Here is a 19,597-nt window from a genome sequence, read left to right on the forward strand (position 1 = left end):
TAGTATTTCGGAATGGACCAGACTTCAGGACAACAGTCAAAATCTAGCCATGATTTTTATCCAATATGTGTGTGAGTGTCTGTGTGTGCGTGTGCATGTGTGCGTGCATTCATCTTTTGCAGCAAATGTCTTTTCTACCTTTCCAGTTGTACGCCCCTGGTGCCCCAAAGACGACATAATGGTAATCTTTAGTGAAGGTGGCAGCCAAGCCCTGCTGACAGGCCCCGAATCTTTCATGACCCCTGGTGCGGCCATCACAGAATTTCCAGTTCCCCCCATCCTCATCTGATTGGCTGTCGATGCTCAGGTCCTGACTGAGCATATAGCAGCGTCCCGTGATATCACGTGCCTCTTGCGGTGAGTTGGGGAACAACAGACGCTGGTATCGATGGGCACATGTCTGAGACACAATGAAAGAAGCTAGAACTCTGTGCTGATATAATACAGTGTCATTGCATGATAACCAGAAAATAAATGTAAAATGTCAAAGTAAAGACACTGTAATTGGATGTCAATTAATGTTCTGACGTACCACAATCTTGCCTCCAGGTCCTTGACTTTGAACAGTTACACCCATCCACTGGTTCTCCTTATTCTCCACACGAGCATCAACTGTGAGAATAAATATGAACAGAAATCAAGTCTTGATTAGAATTCAACATCAAAAAGTCCTGGCACTTTTGACTTGATGAGCACTGAAACCGATGAAACATCAAAACACCAGTCAGTAGACATCTACTGTACATGCTTGAAATTAGATATTGTTAAAGGATTAGTACAGTTCCAGAACAAAAGCTTGCAGATAACGTACTCACGCCCTTGTCATCTAAGATATTCAGATCTTTCTTTCTTTCTTCAGTTGCAAAGAAATTATGTCTTTTGAGGAAAACATTTCAGGATTTTTCTCCATATAGTGGACTTCTATGGTGCATGTGAGTTTGAACTTCCAAAATGTAGTTTAAATGCAGCTTCAAAGGGCTCTAAACGATCCCAGCCGAGGAAGAAGGGTCTTATCTAGTGAAACGATAGGTTATTTTCTAAAAAAATCGACAATTTATAATCTCAAGACCTCGTCTTGTCTAGCTCTGCGTGAACTCTGTGTTTAAAGGGGTCATCGGATCCCCATTTTCCACAAGTTTATATGACTCTTTAGGGTCTTAATGAAAAGTCTGTAATATACTTTGGTAAAAATTCTCAATGGTAGTGTAAAACAACACACATTTTACAAAATGAGCTCTGCAAAAATGAACCCATTCTGAGGGATTGTTCCTTTAAATGCAAATGAGCTGTGCTCACCCCGCCCCTCTCTTCTCTCTGTGGAGTGACGAGCCTGTTTACTTTAGCTGCATTTAGCGCGTTTAGACTCAAAACTTGTTAACTAGCACGTTGTTAGGAAAGGTGATTGCAGAGATTCATAAAAAAACCCTTACACTCACTTCTGCTGTAGGTGAAGCTGGATCACAAATGATTTGCGCGAACACAGACGCATTTATGTAGATCGGGAGGTGCATTCCGACCACTGACAACCACTATGTTCATTGTTACATCCAGCAACACAACATCTCAGTCGGAGATATTCTTGTCTAACTTACATCCCTACTCCAGCATCAAAACAATGGAGGTCGGACTGTTACAGCTGATCTGCGGTAAGACGCTCATGTCAATCAATATCGTGGGAGCGGCCTCTGTGGGTGTGACGCCACACTGACAGGCATCTGAGAATGGCTCGATTTTAAAAACTGGATATTATTTTTTACAGATTAATTAAAAACCACTGCATGGATTTGTATCATTATAGGGTAGATTTGTACATACACAGTCAACACACATTAATGTTTAAACAACATGTAAAAGTGAACTTAGCATCCGATGACCCCTTTAAGACAGTTAGGGTATGTCAAAAAACTCCCATCTCATTTTCTCCTCCAATTTCAAAATCGTTCTAAATCGCTGCATCCCTAACTGTCTTGAAACATAGTTTCTTTACAACTGTAGAAAGAAAGACATAAACATCTTGAATGACAAGGGGGTGTGTAAATTATCTGTACTTTTTTTTTCCAGAAGTGAACTTTTCCTTTAAATCTCTGGCACAAATATTTTTGAATCTATAAGAAACTTTTTCTGCGTACCATCATTGTCAAAGTCCACTCGAGTGCAGTCATCAGGATGGCTGGTGATGTCACAGCTGTACAGCCCACCTGTGATGTTTGCTCCCTGATTGGACAAAGCCCTGGCTTTAGGAGCACCGATCAACAATCTGTGGAAATAAATAAAGAAATAAAATTTTTCAGTTACTTCCAACAATGGCCAAATTTTAACCAGCATTGCTTGTCTCCTGTTTTGAAAAAGCAACCTGATCTCATGATGAAAATGGGAACTTTTTCGCAAGATGCCAAATACGTACCGCCATGTACGTTTTGTGATATAATCAATGTGAAACATCCACTGAATGCGGCTAAAAGAACAGATGAGCGTGCATTTGGTATGTTTTATGTGGCTTTGGTTTTGTGTCACCGCATTGCTGACTTAAGATGTTCAACGAGTGGCACTAACACTCTAACGCTCCGTGATTTTTTTAAATAATGTACCATCTGCACTACATCTAAACTTACCCGATAATATGAACAAAAGCGAATGTGACGTAAAAACGCATTTGCAAGCATGCCATTTTAGCTTGAGTCATGTTTTTCACAGGATTCATACCCAAGAACTCTACATCCTAAGTCCAATTCCATGCCGGCTGAGCTACTGAGCAAGCCTGTTGTGACTGGAAAGCGAAATAGATGGAGCCGTAATCATTTGTGTACGAAAACCATTACAAGTGCTCGCTGTTTTACCGCTTCTAGTGTTCATTTATGTTGGAAACTGCAGTAATATGTAATTATTGGTACGTATTTTGCGTCTGCGAAAAAGTACCCACAGGTAAGTTTTCGTCATGAAATCAGGTAGCTAAAAAGGCAATCCCAGAATTCACTGTGACAAGCTCAGTAAAAAAATTGACAATACCCATAAAAATACTTCATATTATTAACACAAACTATCATTTTGATACTCCACATATTCTAATATCATAAATAATCTAATGCCAGTTAATGCCATCTAGCTGACCCTCCAGCATAGTAGATGGCGGTATTGCACCTCGCTGGTTGCCAGTAATCATAAAATAAAACAAACTAACTACCTAAAGTAAGAGCATCAGCAGTGTGGGTACTAGGGGTGTAATGATACATGTACTCGTACCAAACCGTCACGGTACGGGCATCTCGGTTCGGCGCATGAGGCTTCACAACGAATACAGGCAGAAGAACAGCGAATGCCAGGAGTTGCGCACTTGAAAACAAAGCCCACTAGACAGTGATCATGTGCTGAGTATAACGTTACTTTAAAGGCTTGCGCACTCAACTGTCTGCGAAATGGAGCTTTGTGCTCTTGTATCCTACCTTTCTAATTCAGCACAAAACACGTTTTGTGTTTGTGTGTGCCGGCGCAATTACTTCAGCTTTCCTCATCCAGCAAAATCAACTCAAACAAAAAAACAAACAAACAAAACAAAACAAAAACCAAAAAAAAACAAACAAACAAATAGGATGTCGCTTTCTGCCATTTGAGTCACAAAACTGAATTGAAACTCAGCAAGTATATGCAAATATAGGCTACGTTACCTGTCGCACTGTTTTCTCCCTTGTCTATCAGTTAACTAAATTAAATATATGTCAAGTATTTATTCCTTGTATGTATATATGTACTGCAGATTTTATAGCCTATATATGACATTATAATTTGATATAATATTTAGTATTTTCACATGTAGGTGGAAAAAAAAATTGTAATTTGTACTACTGTCTGTTTAAAATAAATGAAACAAAATCTAGCACAGTAGAACTGTTTTTCCCTGTTGTACAGAAATTGTATCGAACCATGACCCCCCGAACCGAGGTACGTACTGAACCGTGTCATCTGTGTACCGTTACACCCCTAGTACCTACTACTGCTGTACAAACTTATGTTGGAACTGAATGACAGACAAAAGTGAGACACTCTAACCACAGCGTTTTTTGAGTCTATAAAAAAGACAGGGTGTTAGATTCTAGGAAGTGCCAATCAACAGTAAGTTGTTTTTGTTCATTTTTGTATATGGTTACCTCTCTACACTTGTATAGAGTTAAACATGAATTTGACACCACTGGTACCTTTATTATTATTATTATTAGAATTTCTATAATATCATTATGAATTGTTTTGGCCACCATAATCATGTAGTGAAAATCTGATATTGTAACATTCTGAGGTGTCTTTAAAAACAAAATTCAACACAAAATACATTGAAAATGTACCAAATAAAAAAAAGCAGTCTACTCCACTTTACTGCTGCAATCCTGCAGATTTAACATTTAATCCTGCTAAGAGGTTATATACCGTCAATCTTCTGTTGGTCATGTGATATGAATCCACAGGTCAGAGTTTACTAACTTTAACTTTGGAATGCCATAAAATTCACATGAGCTTGTGCTTTTAGTCTTTAGAATTTACATATGTATGAACTGAAGTAAATGGAACAAAAACTGTATGACCATCTCCTTTAGTTGAGTCTCCCTCATGAGGTTCACATGAGGAGCGCTATTTGCTACCATAGATGATTTTGGAACAGAGCCATAGATTGGTAGCAAGACTAAACACAGGAAAAACCATGTAATTATGATGTAATTATCAGTCTTTCGTAAATAAGACGAGTGCTTTCTGATGAAGAGGATGTGACAGATCATTTCATCAGCGGGTGTCTTCCTGTTTCCAACACCCATCAGCCAGCTGCACCAAATCAATTATTTACATACACACTGCTGTCATCAGACCAGAACAAAAGACACACGCATAGGCGTAGATTTGGGGGGAAGCCCCAATCATGTGTCTTTTTTAAATCACCGTTGAAAAGAATTTAATATGGGATGCAGTCACTTGCATGAGTCCTGAGTCATGCAAGTGATGTTGCATTTCAATGGCTGCTTATAAAGCAGGAATAGTGCTTGTATTGAATGTACATGGAATCAATAACTGACTCACCCATATATCTGCACTGTATTACACTGCATAAATAAACCTCAGTTCATAACCATATAGCCATCTGCTGCTTAACCAATCCCTTTTTCCACAATCTATTCCAGACACACCTTTCCTGAGAGAAGGAAAATTCTTTCACTGCCTACTACCACAACTATAGTGGTTTGATTTTTTCAATGAATTGTCTTTTTTATTATTTACTAGACAATATAAGTCAGCATGACAGTGAAGCACACAGTAGCAGTTTGCTTAGATTCACACACAGCGGTTCAGAACAGCTGGCTCAGCAACTGTTATTCTGATGAAACCTTTCCAGAACATTGAACTTATTTGACAGCCCTTATGAATCAACTGTTCCTGGCACTTCAGTTAATAATAATTAAAAAAAGAAAGAAAGCAAAGCTTGGCTCTGTCAGACTCACAGTCAACACAGGGAACATATTGTAAGACTAATGAAGAAAAAAAAAATGTTGGCGTCATTTTTTTCCAGGCAGTATTTGGCGTGTGAGTGAGTGTATTTGTGTATCTGACCTCGCTATACTAGACAAAATAACTAAAAAACGTCCTCATGAATGTTCATGAAACCATCACAGCTGTGCACAACATTGCTGCCTTGATAAATGTCAAGTAATCAGTTTAGAAGTTCATTATACAAAAATACTGATGCTGATAATCAATCAGAATCAAGTAGCTCAGAATGCTGTGGGAAACTACCTAAATAATAAATAAACACAACCCAGGCTCACTGAAAAAATGTGCCTGTGGTGAAATTTCTGCAAAGTGAGATTATGCTACCTCTTGTACATTTTGTGACTAGTACTGGGGGTAACGCATTAACACGAGTTACGTAATCAGATTACTTTTTTCAAGTAACTAGTAAAACAATGAAATATCTGATTTAATTTTTCAAATAAGTAATGCAAGTTACTTTGTTTTCCCATTTATTCACTCTGACACCTCCCGTCCCGTGTTGAGAAAAATTGGGAGTGAGATGCAGAGGCACTTCCTTCAACCTGAGGCTTATTCATTTCACTTTTGGTGTGAAAGGGCCTTTACAGTTTCCAAAAATATAACTTTTGGGTTTTTTGTTATTTGAAAACATATAAGCAAACCCAGCTCAGATGAGAAAAAAGTAATGCAGAGTAACATAATGCATTAATTTCCATAAAAAAGTAATGCAGTTAGTTAATTAGTTAGCAACTTTTTTATGAAGTGACTCAGTTCTGTAATGCATTACTTTTAAAAGTATCCTTCCCCGACACTGGTCATGACACATTCAACATCAAATATGTCAACATTTTATTTCATTGGTTGCTGTTTGTACTACTGTAGTTTGCAAACTACATCTGTTGAGTATGTCACTTAAGTAGTTTATGGTCTATTGCATTTGAAATTAACATACCACCTACTTACCTTTGCGGTAAAAAATAACAACGGCAGCTGTGGTTGCCAGAATTTTACAGTAAAAAAATACGGTAGCAGCGTTTCAGGTTTTACGGTTTTAACTTAAATTTACACTTAAATACCGTAAAACTGATAGAATGTTAATATAGCAATCTACTGAAATCTGTTTTGTACCTTAGTAGTACACTGATTACTACCAAAAGCAGGTGGTGATGAGAAAGTCACACGATGAACCAAAGCCCATCACAAGCAGCTTTTAAATACTATATGGAATTTAACATTAATGTAACAACATTACATGTGTCATACAACCGTAATGTACAAAACTGATAGGAAAAACTAAGAATAAACAGTTATTTCAACAAAAAAATATCAAATTTTAAAATGTAACGCATGGAATTCTGGGAATGTCAATTTACAGTTATTCACTGTAAATTGTACATTCTTTTTCACTTCCGAAAACGGTATACTACTGTAAAATGTCCAATATCATTTTTCACCATATATAGCAGGGGAACTTATCGTTAACCCTTTTTACTGTAGCATTTTTACAGTCTTTTACCATTAAATTCATGGTCGTTTTACACTGTATAACTGATAGTGTTGACAAAATCAAACATAAAATAAAGACACATTCAAAGCAACCATGCCATTTTACCCTGTGTGAGTGTGTTACGGGACTTTTACGCAAGTGCTCTGCATCACATGTACAGTGCTGTACCAGGTGAGCTAGTGAGCAAGTTTACCATATCAGAAAAGCCGTACATATGGAGCTGGTTACTTGATCTCAAATTACAATAGTTTGCAAATCTTGCACTAAAATATTGTTTTGAGGTCATAACATATTATTGTGCTAGAAATTAGTCGTGTGAAAAGGAACAAAAGCTTTTGGTGTGTTATTGACACTTTGCCATTTCAGTTGTAAACTGCAGTAAATTGTATGTACACTGTCATGCTTTTGGTACGATTTTCTTGTACGTTTATGAAAAATTTAGGTAGAAGCACATTTTTCCAATGAGGCTACAGTATGTTGAGTAAAAGGACATAAAATATTGAACAGACAAATTATTTTATTAGCTTTCTAGTAGACCCTAAGAGCTTGCTTCTAAGTCTTATATGATAAAAACATTGCAGCAAGCATTTGGGGGCCATTCCCACGAAGATGTGGCAGGTGGACAGTAATGCTTGGAAGGCTCCAGGACCACAGCACCCCTCAATCATGGTTGAGAAATTCAACACATATCTGATGGACAACACTGAGAATGGCATGCCAGAGCGGGATTTTTAGTGCTCAACACTATGCTCTCTACATGGGAAACAGGCCAGCCATTATGGTGTTGAGAGGTTTCATCAGCGTTTCATCTGTGCACCCAGTGCCCCTTAATCTACTTTCCATGGTGAGTCTATTCAGATCAGCATGTAGGCAGACTGTGGGAACACAGGAGACCACCAGTGGCTTACTATACTGGGACACTCGACCATACAGACGAATGAAATGTTTCATTGTAATCACAGGATAATAGGCATTGTCACTCATATATTTCCATTATGAATGTCTACAACCACTCATGAGACTTAATATGAAAATTTGAGATGAAAACATCACACGAAATATACCACAATAAAACTCACCATGTTGGGACACATTACTGTATAATTTACAAAAAATATCAAACAAACGTAACCCTTGTTCCCTCTACAGTAAACATTTGAAATTATTATATCTTTCAGCCTGAGGCATATTCATTTCACTTTTGGTGTGAAAGGGTTTTTTACATTTGCCAAAAATAATGCAAAGCAACCTAACACAAGTAACTAAGTAACATAATTAGTTACTTTTTTATGGAGTAACACAATATTGTAATGCATTGTTTTTAAAAGTAACTTTCCCTAACAATGCCCAGCATCATGTAAAAAAGAAATGACTGAAAACAAAATGGCACTTAATGTGGACATCTTGTGTATCTTGCGGCCTTTATTCATGTGGATCCATAAAGGCGATGCAGGTTGTTCCATGCGTTATTTTACCTTTAAAATGCGTTTCTGTCGATGATGGTTTTTACGAGAGTAAAAATATCAATAAATATCTGTAGTTACCATACTATGGTTACCACGGCAAAAAGTTCTTCATTTGGATTTTGTTAGATTGTTCCTTTGTTGTTTTGAGGCTGACTGAAGGAGTTAATGAAGTCAGCATGCTATTGTTTTGCTATTGTTATTGGGTATTTGCGTCTTAATCTTCAGAATCCCAGAAAGGGTTGAAGAGATTGGCCTTGGGTGATTATTGGACTGAGAGACTAATGACTGAGACAAATCATTAAAGTTGAATGTGGAGAATGTGGCTAGTCAACCTGACACTCTCCGTTTCCAACCAGTATAAGAAAGGACAAAAGATCTCATTAGAGAAATGATGGGAAAACAGCATTTAACTTAAAAAGCCAAAGAATGTTGCCCTCTTTTATTTTCAGACATGAAAGGCAATTCATTGTTCTGAGAAAAATTTGAGTTTGATTAGTCTAAGCATGTCATTGTTGACAGTAAGAGGGTTTATTTAATCAGGGTCACCAGGTTTATAGGCTGAGCAAAATTCCCTTACAAACAAAACAACTTCTCAAAAGCTGTGTTTGAATCTCCATAATGCATATCTATAATTATCTTCACTCAGTCATCTAAACAGGCTTATTTGTATATAAAAATGCTAATTTTATTTTATTTTATTTTATTTTTATTTTATTTATTCAGATGTAATTCGACTTCTGTGTTTGTGTATGAGTTCACATATACAGACAAACTGCAGCAGTTATAATTAACAGGAGTAAACTGACAGTGACCAGTGTGTGTATTGTTACCCTTTATGCCCACAGCTGGTTGCAGCTGGCTGCAATATGTCACTACACTGTACAGCTGCTTCACCTCTGCAGGACTTTTTTTTTTTTTTGTAATTTACAATGAACACTCCAGTATAAGGATGCAAGCATGGTATGAACAACGGATGGCGTTGTGTTCGCAAACAAGATGGTCACTGTAGTTCCCTCTACTGTACAGATGGATTTTCTTTTCTTTCACCCTGAATATAATTAATTTCACATTTAGTGTGAAAAGGCTTTTGCCCAAAAGAGAACTGTTTATAATAAAAACAAATATGCAAAGCACAACCCAGACGTAACAAGTAAAGCAAAAGTAACGTAATGCAATATTTTTCCATAAAAAGTAAATAAGTAATGTAATCCATTACTAAATTCCCAACCATATAGTGCTTTTTATCTTTAAATTAGGGCTGTCAGTTGGTTAAAATCTTTTAATCTAATTAATGACATAATGTTTTGATTAATTAATCTAATTAATCGCAAAATAAATTCGCAAGGAAATACCCAGAAAATATTATTTAAAGCTATTTTTGTGTTAAATGAGAAAGTATCAAGTAGAGATTACAAATTGTAGCTTTAGTAAGATATAATTAATTTGAATCAGCATAAAACTAATTACACAAACATTTAGGCTATAACGGCCTAACGTAAACTATTGAACATAAAAGAAGATAATTTGAGAAACATCTCAGTACAGTAAATGGTAACCAAAACAGCTTTGTTACTAACAGTCTTCAAAATTATTTTGTTTCACAAAAGAAAGTTTTGATATGACATGAGGGTGAGTAAATGATGATAGAATTTTAATTTTAGAATTTTAATCTATCCCTTTAATGTTTTCATTTTAATTATTATTTTTTATTTATTTATTTTTTAAATGAAATAATACTCTAAATATGAAACCAAATCTGCCAGCAGGTGGCGATGAATGCCTTTATGATTCGTTCAAACCGCTGATTCATTCAGGAAAGAAGTAAATGGCTCTTTTTATGAATGGGCCTTTGAATCATTGATTCACATGATTTGTTCAAAACGTGGATTCATTCAGAAACTAAACAGCGCTGTGTTGCTCGGAGATGCACAACAGTTCTGCTATGGCTTTAAAGGTAAAATTCTCTGGAAAATTTAGCAAAAACACATAATATTGTGTTTTTTTTAAATATAACAATATCAACTTCTTATATGCTGAACTGTTGTATAAATTTGTGATAGATCGGGACAAAATCAGCACTGGTGTGATATTGTTCTTGCTGCTGGTGTGATATTGCTTATCATATGATATAAATATGACAAAAACACATACAGGGGCATTTCTTGCACCAGTATCTTGAATTTTAGGGCATAACTGCATTTATGCTGTTAAGCTGTTGCCCTGCATTATATTTGTCATCGGTCAACTATGTGAAATGCGAGATGACATACAGGTCTGGAGGCGGGGCCAGTGCATTAACTGCATTGAAATATTTTAATTCAGTTATTTTTCATAACTATTTAATTAAGTTAACATGTTAAACTGACAGCCCTACTTTTAATACTCTAAACATCTTTTTTGTTTTTTTTTAACTTCATGGACACAAATACGAAATATACATAACAAACGAGTCGGTTTTGGCATCGGTGTAAAAACAGATTCAAATGATTTGACTGACTGAAAAAAATAATAAATAAAATCTTACATTTTTAAAACTGCGTCATGGATAAACTGCGGTAGAATTTCTACCAGCTGTCATATTTCACATACAGTCTTACTGTAAATAGATTTATCCAGTGCACCCTCATCCAATGATTCAGCTAATACCTGTTTTGGATTGCTGCTTCATCACTGAAGAGGAAAAATGACTGGACTCAGCTGTCTCTGCTCATCACTTTAGTCATGCAGACGTTTCCATCTTTCCATTAGAAAATGTACCACAGCCATAACCTTTCCCTTATTCTCAAAGTGTTACACAGTCCAAAAGCATCCGTGCCAAAGCTGCAGCAGCTGTTGTGTGTCCCAAACACTGCTCATAGAGAGTTTCTAATCACAAGCTGCAGTGCAACTGTTTTAGAAATTTGTCTTTGTTCAAAATGATCCAGCAGTGCAATCGCTCCAGTTGTCTGAGATGATCTACACTGACAAAGCTTGATTGTGCCAGGCTTCTTGTGTTGAGTATGGCACTGCGGTGTGATGTGTGTGTTGGGTTGTGATGGGAGTGGTTGGTTAAATTGGATTGTCTTGTGTGTGTGTGTGTGTGTGTGTGTTGTGTTATGGTGAGTAGTGTTGGGGTGTTTGTGTATCAATGTAATCTCACAACCAATTTGTACATATTTTACGAGATGGCTAATCCGTATGAATTTATATGACCTAACTCGTTCGATTTTGTATAATTTGTCTAGACCCCAGTGATGGGTAGGATTAGGGGTGGTGTTCTTATGAATCTGTATGAATTAGCGACCTCGTAAAATATGTACGAACTGCCAAGAGATCGGGTTGTGTCCATGTTTGAGGTTTGATGTATTTGATGAAGGTAGAGATGGGTCACTACACTCAATTAATTGGCTAGGCAATAACCAACTTGAATTAGGGATGAACAATAAATTGAATTAAATAAAAAAAGAAATCATGATATGGCTTTTTTTAATCGCATTTAAATCACAATTACAAATTTAATCAAAATTCAATTTTTTTCCTTAATCATGCATCCCTAAGTTGAATAGTAAAAAAACATTTATCTACATTATATACTATATATAACCAGATGGTATGGACCACACAGAGATCTGATCTCACCATCATCGAGTCCGTCTGGGATTACACAGAAAAAATGAGGCAGAGAGATAAAACATCTCTTAGATGGTACCAACATCTCTCGAGACAGAAATGTGTGTCACCTTCCCACCGGTGGGCCGGTTCATGCTCTTTTTTTGCTGTCTTTTTTCTCTATCACATATTTTATCAATCATCATAAATTATATATCATTTGAAAGCTTAAAAACTTAAAGTTCATGCCATTCATACCATTCATACCATCTTTTAGCGGTGTCCTCCGCCTTAGTGGGTGGTGTCATATTACAAAATGTATTATGGTATTTTAGAATCAAAACTTTTTATATTTTGTGATATAAGTAACATCTCACAGGAACCTCTTTTTTTTAATATCAACTTTAAATTTGGAACATAACTTATTTAGACATAAGGCTTTATTTTATAGCAATTTTAGATTGAAAAATGTTTTGTAAAATATTTTTTTTGTATCAAATAAAAAAAATGCATTTTCTTTACAGTAAATTTAAACTTCTATAACTTAATATTACTTATAATATTCTTTAAATACTTTAATATTTTGAAATGATTCCACTTCTGCAATAATCTGCAGATTGTCTTTTTTTTTGTGTTTTTTTTTTTTAAAAGTCCAACCTTAGGTCTGTATTCCAAAGTGTTCACGAAATATAACAATTTAGGTTTGGATAATGCACTTTAATGTCTATGTTCAGAAATGGGGGATGGCAATTAAGGGGTTAAAATCCTTTATATATAGGCCTATAGTAAAAAGAAAGATTGTGGTCCAGTTGTTTTTTGAATGCATAATATTTAATGCAATATCATGACTGATCTTTCACACCTATTTTTGCACATGATAAAACCTATGTAACTGGTCTGATGTATGGTCTAACACAAATGGAGAAGTCACTTCTCAAGTGTATTGTAAGTCAAAATTCAAACGTTTACAAGTTCAGTCTACATTTAATTTTCCAAATTGTAATGTGCAGTACATTTCCCCATTCTAAAACAGACTGCATAGATGCACTTGTCTTACAGTGAGAGACTAACTAGCATCCCATCATTGCAAGCTACGTATTGTATTATGCATAAATCAGCTATTTTAAGGTCATAGTCTTGTGGAACCAGTTATAGTTTGGGTTTCAGCCCAAAATTTTAATTTTGGTGCAACCACAAACATTTCACAAATATTTATTCATCTGTAGAGTTGTGTAGCATGAAAGCCATGAAACAGTTGTGTACTGTTACAAAAATAAAAGTTTCTAAAATCTCTACGGCTAAAAATCTGCACACACCTGAGGAGACCAACATATTCACACAACTAGGAGCCATGATTCTCACAAAGAAAAGAAAAGGGGCCTCTAGCGATCTGTCTCTCAAGTTACATGAGCACAGATGGCCTGGTGTACATATTCCCTGATTTCTCCTGTTCCAGTGTAAACAAATGCCAACCTGTTCATCAAGGGTTCTCCATGCTCACAGGAGAGATGTGTTTTTTTGTTTGATTGTGTGGCTTCCTTCTAATAGATTATAAGAGTAGATGAGCAATGGTCGTTTATACACCACAGGAAGTTAGAAGAATGACAGGAAGGAAGACCTTTTGTGCGGCACTCAGAAGAAGCTACTAACATCTACCCTACTTGTAAAGCATCTGTTAGAAGACACAGGTAAACAAGTTTCTACTCATCTGCATCTACTCACATAATCAGCAAGTATACAAAACTTGATCTCACACTGTCATTCTGTCCAAAATCATCTTGTTACTAAAGAAGTGTAACTTTTAGCACAGATCTCAAAACCTATGTGAAAACGGCTTCAGCACTGACTAAGGGAAATGCAGTCATGCAGCACAAATGGGCTTTCAACACCCAGATCCCACTGCGGTTGTACCACCAGAGTTGAGCTCTGTTCACACACTTTGGAGAATGCTGAACAGAATGCGACACAACTCAAACTGTTTGTACATTGCAAAAAATGTTCTCATAATAATAGTGGAATTGAAGGAATAAGACTGTCTGAAACATATTCCCTCATTTCCTGTCCTTGGTAGACTCCTCTGTGTACCTAACCTTAACCCCACAGAACTGATCCTCATTCGGGGTAAACAGAGAAAACTGCTGAAGAATCCCAAGCAGCCAATGTGCTGATCAAAACAGGCTAAACTACAACAGTCAAACAAAGTAAACTCTCACCTCATGTCAAAAGTAACCCACAATGTATTTAACTACAAAAGTTTTGGTGAAACATTAGGTCTTCACATTTAAGAGGAGACACATATCTGTGAATACACAAACGGAAATGCACACATATTGCTACAGCTGACTGCTTCTTACTTGGACAATAATGTGTAGCGATTTGAGAAAAAGAAAGGAAGTGCTGGTAGCAGCAGTCTGGCAGACATTCAAAGATTGTGCACCACCATATACTGATTCACATACATTACCTACACCATCCACTAACCCTGCAACAGTCAACAAAATCCACACAAGACTGGAAGTAAATATGAAAAGGCCTAGAAATACACATCAATAGGAGGGCAAACAGACAAACAGACAAGACTGGTCACAGGTGCCACACATTTTCATGGCACCATAGTTGCTGTAAACAGGTGTCTTTCACCACACACACAAGAAAACTCACACTTGTTCATTTCACACAACTGTTTAAACACACTCACAAATGAACAAACAGACACACACAGAAATGCCTGTGTGTTCTATTTAGCCAGTGACCCCCCCTCACACTCTAAGTAAATCATTCAGCCTTTTTGTTAATTGCAAATCCTGAATCTTTTGAGCATGCAGAGAAATTGTCTCTACAAAGCAGCACATTATTTCTTTCATCTTAACTCTAGATTACCAACTGGACTTAGTTAAGGAGGTTGCTATTTGACTACAAACGGATCTGAGAAAACAACTATTTTATAAGTTGGCCATTTTGTATTAATTATTTTTAGTAAAAAAAAAAGTAAGGATGAAAGTCCACACTTAAACCATCAGAAGGGTGTAAGATTGTACAAATTCATGCCAAATCATGAAGTCACCAAAATGTAAAATAGATGCAAACCTACTGTGTTGACTTGTCTTTACACTTCAAAATAGTCCAAGAAGGAGCACTAAGTTACTAAGTTAGTGCCCCATCATGACAGATGTTTTACAGCCTTAGACCATAGCATCCCAACCTTAATTGAACCAGGCGGAGAACAGATCTGAGAGAAAGGTTTACAGAACTGAACTGAAAACTAAATGGCCAACCTGACTAATAAAAGCAAAACAACAAAAAAGTTAAAAGACAAGCTTGTATGCATAATAAACCAATATTATATAAGTCTTCTGGCACATACACTTTTAAAAATAAAGGTTCTTTATTGGCACTGATGGTTCCATTAAGAAGCTTTAACATCCATAGAACCTTTCCAATGCACAAAAAGTTCTTTAGAGTGTAAGAGTATTAAAATGCCTTCATACTAAGAAAAAGTGTTTTTTTTAGGATCTGTTTTCTTAAAGGTTCTTTGAGAAACCCAAAATGGCACTTGATGTGGTTTAGACAAAACAGCACCAACTACAATTTTCAAAATAAGGTTAATTTTGTATACTTTTGGTGTTTGTAACTTTTTAAAAACTTTTAAAATCTCCAAATAGCCATTTAATCAACTCAGCCATGTACAGCCAAAGCATTTTTTATGGTATGCGAATGATATTCTATGCAAAATCTAAAGTAATGAAAATAAGCACTGAAGAACGTTCAAGATCGGACTTTGTGATATTGCTCTTTGAATTCTTTCAGTGTGAAAAGCCATTGTCCACTGGTGACTTGTCGCATCACGTTGGGTATTGTTAAGTTGTCTGTAAGCAAGCGGTAGCCTCTTCAAGCAGCATGCCTCCCCCCACATGCCGCAGCTCAATACCGATGAGTGCTGGACGATTAATGGACTAATCACCATTCGGACATACAATCACTAACATTTCACTATTCAAAAAGAGATGCTTATTTCTTTATTAGACTGTCAAACGCATCGTTTCATGTTCTTATAGAGGAGTTAGAAGTAACATAACTGTTTAAAACGGAACGGGGCACAGGTGCAGGATGAACGGAAGATGAAAGGGGTCTGGAGCGCGGCTTAAGCGCGCATCTGATCAGACTCCAGATCAGTCAATTATCTCGATTAATCGCAACGATATGCAATAACTGATTCTACTCACATTCTTTTATCATAAGGCTGGAGCTGCCGGTGCAAGGCGAGAGAGAATCCAAAGAGGCTGCCCGGTTGACCATTCTTCCTAAGGACGTTTTGCGTGTCCAGGTTAAATGCACTTGTAGAAGTCCATAACAGCAACGAAAAAATGCACAGGTTCAGAGAGAGCCCCTGCTCAAAGAGCTCCATTGCCTGTAATTAATATGGTTGTATGAATATAGCCCTTGTTTGCGGTAGTTCCCGCTGCACTGAGAGGACAGGAGCTGTAATCCGCACTGCACTGCGCTCAATAAGAGAGAGAGAGAGTGTGAGAGAGAGAGGGACCCGCCGCCCCTCCTCTCTCTCCTGTCCCCTCAGTGCCCTACGTCACTATTGAGAGATGGATGAGTCTCACCCGGTCTCACCCGATCCACACGGCTGTGATTTATGAACAATGTGTCTTCAAAGTGCTTGAATTTATTGTCGGGTTAATATTCATAAGACAAATGTGTGCACTTATACATTCTGGGTATTCATTTAAATCTTGCAAAATTAATTAAAACTTAAGATCATTAAATTACACAATTACATTACGAAATTAAAAATATAATAATGTGTGCATATGATTAAAATGTAAAAATGTGTATGGCATACAATCCAATCTTTCCGGAACAGGGTTGAACACAGGACTGGTCACAGATCACAGTCTGCACACACACTGGTCGTTGCTACACTGTGTCAGTGCTCATTTAGCATATTTGCTTATTGCACGTTTAATTCTAATGTATGTCATCAATGGTCTTTGTCACTATTGTCAAAAATATTATATATTATAATATAATTTTTGTGCATTCAGGGCACAAAATTAACCCTCATGAACACCCTTCTGAAAAGCAAAATGACAAACAGTACACCATACAGCTTAGTGGACTTCACTGTCGAAAACTCTCAATGAGCATTACAATATCTTTTACAAAAAGACTATTTCTTTAAGTGTAAGACTGGACTAAAGATGCCATACAGCCAGTGGTCGAACTGTAAAAAATTCTGGTCACTTTCTTTGGTGGGCGTGGGTCCTGTAGCTAACTTAATCAATAATTATAAAATTTGTCTAATTTTTTAACAGATTTTTATTTAATAAAAACTTACATTTATTAAATGAACTATGATAAGCTGTTATCCTTCTGGGGCCTGAAATAGGGGTATTTTTGTCAGTTGTTAACCAATATTTTGCTGAATGAGTTTTTGTGCTGGCACCTTGGCTGGTTAAGGGCTTGGCATGGATAAATAAATATGATGATAAAGCCATCAGTAGGTAGCAGCAAGTCTGTTTTATTGAATGATTTACAGCTGATTCAATTAGAAATGAAACAAATCTCTGTCCTGATAGCACACATACATCTCAAAGACGTCTATTTGATGTCTGCATTTACATCTGCAAGATATATTTTTTAGAGTGTTTGCTCATCTGCAATACATCTATAGGATGTTTCCTATCAGATGTCAAAAAGACGTCTATTAGATGTCTTTAAGATGTTTATGATTAATGTATGTAAAATTGACATCTTACAGAAGTCTGTCAGATGTATGTACACAGAAGATGCTTTCCAGATCAAGTCATCTTTAACAGACATCTTGCAGATGTACATGTACTATCTGGGTGGCTGCATATGAAAACTGGAAAATGCTGCCTTCGGAGAACACATTTCAAGGTAGAAACCCTGATAGCACACTTACATCTCAGAAATGTCTATTTGATGTCTGCATTTACATTTGGAAGACGTATTTTTTAGAGTGTTTGCCCATCTCCAAAAACATCTATAGGACATTTCCTATCAGATGTCAAATAGACGTCTATTAGATGTCTTTAAGATGTTTATGATTTAGATGTTTATGATTTAACATCTTACAGACGTCTGTCAGATGTTTGTACACAGCAGATGCTTTCCAGATTAAGTGATCTTTAACAGACATCTTGCAGATGTACGTGTGCTATCTGGGAGAAATGAAGGCACATTCGAATCCAATGTTAGGTTCACTTCCTGCCCCCTTAAATATTTTAGTTATTACCAGAGCTCATTCTATTTTGTTGTTGATCATTAAACCGTTATGCTGCCTCAGAAGGATCCATTTCGTTAGGTGCCTTAATGTGCAAATGCTGCCTGCAAAGTCATTGCTGCATAAGGCAGTGAGGCAACAAGTCAGCTGCCTATGTTTTCGGATGCAGCCTCTGAATGGACCGCTGAATCAATGGTTCACGCGATTCATTCCAGATCGAAACACCGCAGTGTTCCTCTGCACTGTGCACAAATGTGCAATGCTCAAATGCACATAAAATTAATAGTACATTTGTGATTGCACACATGTGCTGATATTCAGGAAAATACTCTTGCTTGTGCAATGAATATAATAAAAAATCTCATGCTTAGGTATTTTTCTTCCATTGCTTGAATTATAAGGCCATTCTAACTGGCATTCTAACTGGAAAACATGGAAAACATACAATGTTGGGGCGCCCCAGGAATGTGGTTGGGAACCCCTGGTCTAAACCTTATATGCAACTGTCCCCAAGTCATTATATATAGAACTTTATTGACCCCTTTTCAAATGGCACACTTGTGCACTTATGGCCTTGTAGACTTGCAATGGTCACTGTATGTGAAGAAGTCCTCTAAGCTGTAGGGTGTCCCATTTGTCATTTTAGATTTTACAGTTTTTCTCAATTGCTTAAACACATTTCTTGAAATTATGCCTCGCTTTTGCGGAACTCTAAACACAAATCCGTAACTTCTAACTCAATTCCCTAAACTTACTATATTCAGGTCAAAATGAAGCTCTCCACTCAAAACCACTCAATCTTGCTGAAAAAACAAACTTTGCTCTCAGACATGACACACAAACCCTCAAAAACACACACACTATAACACAGTTTTACACACTGATGAGATCAATTCAAAACAATACTACGAAAACTGGTAATAAGTGTTGCTTGGGGAAATTTTTTTTTTTAAATTAACACGATGAACACAACAAATGTATGCATTTGCAAGTGTTTTAATCCTTAATTTATTGTACTGTAGAACAGCAAACAACAACAAAAATAATTGTTCTGCCCCAGCACCCTGTCTTTGGTCTGGGACAGGCCAAACAACCTCCTCAACATCACAGACTAAATTGGGCATGGACAGGCAGCAGAGGTAAAATCCCCTTGCATGGCACGCATCAACTAAAATATATAAGACTGCTTGTTTTCTTGCCCTTCCTATTTCTCTTCCATGTTGTTGTCGTCATTCTTCACCTTATACTCTTTGTCTTCGAAATTGCATATTACTGTAT

General features: G+C 36.7%; 1 protein-coding gene across 2 annotated transcripts in view; it reads right to left on the minus strand.

Moving 5' to 3' along the window:
• The window catches only part of itga6a (integrin, alpha 6a), a 30,626-nt gene extending 14,074 nt beyond the window's left edge, over positions 1 to 16,552 (minus strand). For both annotated transcript variants that reach the window (XM_051118937.1, XM_051118938.1), the window contains exons 1-4: positions 16,290 to 16,552; positions 2,130 to 2,257; positions 533 to 612; positions 139 to 400 (exon numbers count right to left, since the gene is read on the minus strand). In XM_051118937.1, coding sequence (XP_050974894.1) covers positions 139 to 400; positions 533 to 612; positions 2,130 to 2,257; positions 16,290 to 16,471 — 652 coding nt within the window. In that variant the 5' untranslated portion in view covers positions 16,472 to 16,552. The remainder of the gene's footprint in view (positions 1 to 138; positions 401 to 532; positions 613 to 2,129; positions 2,258 to 16,289) is intronic.
• Between the last annotated feature and the right edge of the window lie 3,045 nt (positions 16,553 to 19,597).

The sequence above is a fragment of the Labeo rohita genome, chromosome 9 (assembly GCF_022985175.1).
Source record: "Labeo rohita strain BAU-BD-2019 chromosome 9, IGBB_LRoh.1.0, whole genome shotgun sequence".
Taxonomy (NCBI): domain Eukaryota; kingdom Metazoa; phylum Chordata; class Actinopteri; order Cypriniformes; family Cyprinidae; genus Labeo; species Labeo rohita.